The sequence below is a fragment of the Buceros rhinoceros genome, unplaced genomic scaffold, assembly GCF_000710305.1.
Source record: "Buceros rhinoceros silvestris isolate BGI_N320 unplaced genomic scaffold, ASM71030v1 scaffold14983, whole genome shotgun sequence".
Classification (NCBI taxonomy): domain Eukaryota; kingdom Metazoa; phylum Chordata; class Aves; order Bucerotiformes; family Bucerotidae; genus Buceros; species Buceros rhinoceros.
In genome coordinates, this window is record NW_010404325.1 from 31,531 (window position 1) to 32,444 (window position 914).

The following is a 914-nucleotide window of genomic DNA, read 5'->3' on the forward strand; positions in this document are numbered from 1 at the left end:
GCACACCCCTCTGGCGGTCGGGTCTGGTGCTGCAGGAGCGCAGCGGGCGCGCTGGCAGGGTGCGGTGCCAGTGCCATTCCTGCGGGGCAGAGCAGCGAGGGGACGAGGAGCCACAGGAGGGCCCTTTCCCAGCTCCACTGTGCTCACATAACACGCCGGAGCTCTGCTCTGGAGAAAGCCACGGCTGTCTTCTGGAGCCCAGGCAAGAAGGAAACCCATGCCCTTGGTACCCTGAAGAGGGGCACGAGGGGCACTGCCAAGGGAACTCTGCCTCTCCAGGGCTGCAGAGCCCGGGACACAAGAAACGAAGCCCTGGCTGGGCCAGACAGGGGCTTCTGCTGGGTTTCTGCTTACTGACTTGGGTTCATCTCAAACTTTTTCATGGGCGGAAATATCCCCTGTCATTAAAGACCAACAGAGCTGCCACTCTTGTCCTCCTGCAGAACCTGCCATCCGCAAACCACATTCACCAGCAGCGATTTCAACGTCTTTTCTTACCATAACTTCACAGATCTAGCTGGAGGTACATGTTCCTCATTCTCTTCCCCCCTCAAATCCAAATACCTGCAAACAAGCAAAACATCTGGCCTTTAGTAGGCCTTCCCAAAATACGAGGACCTGGCAGCTGGCCGGTATTTTCTGGAGGCCTGTGGTCTGTCCAACCTTTCCGTGCAAGGTGAAACCACTGCCGGGAGCCAGAGGACCTCCCTCAGGAGACGGAGCGCAGCGGGTGTCCACAGGGGATTTTTCTGAATAACCTGATAACTGAGTCCTGGTTCAAAGGCAGGGTGTTTTACCTTCACGTGGGATTGTGCCACCACGGGAGGGGACAAACACAACGGCCAGGCTGCCTACAGCAGCATGAGGGGGCTGCTGGGACACCCGAATGGGAGCGGTCTCGGCTGAGCCCTGGC

The 914-nt window shown here is 58.2% G+C and overlaps 1 protein-coding gene across 1 annotated transcript in view; it reads right to left on the reverse strand.

Moving 5' to 3' along the window:
• Nucleotides 1–914, reverse strand: part of LOC104491009 (protein NLRC5-like) — a gene marked incomplete at its 5' end in the record, with an annotated part of 29,160 nt that overhangs the window by 27,678 nt on the left and 568 nt on the right. The window contains one exon of the mRNA XM_010133364.1: nucleotides 499–564. Coding sequence (XP_010131666.1) covers nucleotides 499–564 — 66 coding nt within the window. The remainder of the gene's footprint in view (nucleotides 1–498; nucleotides 565–914) is intronic.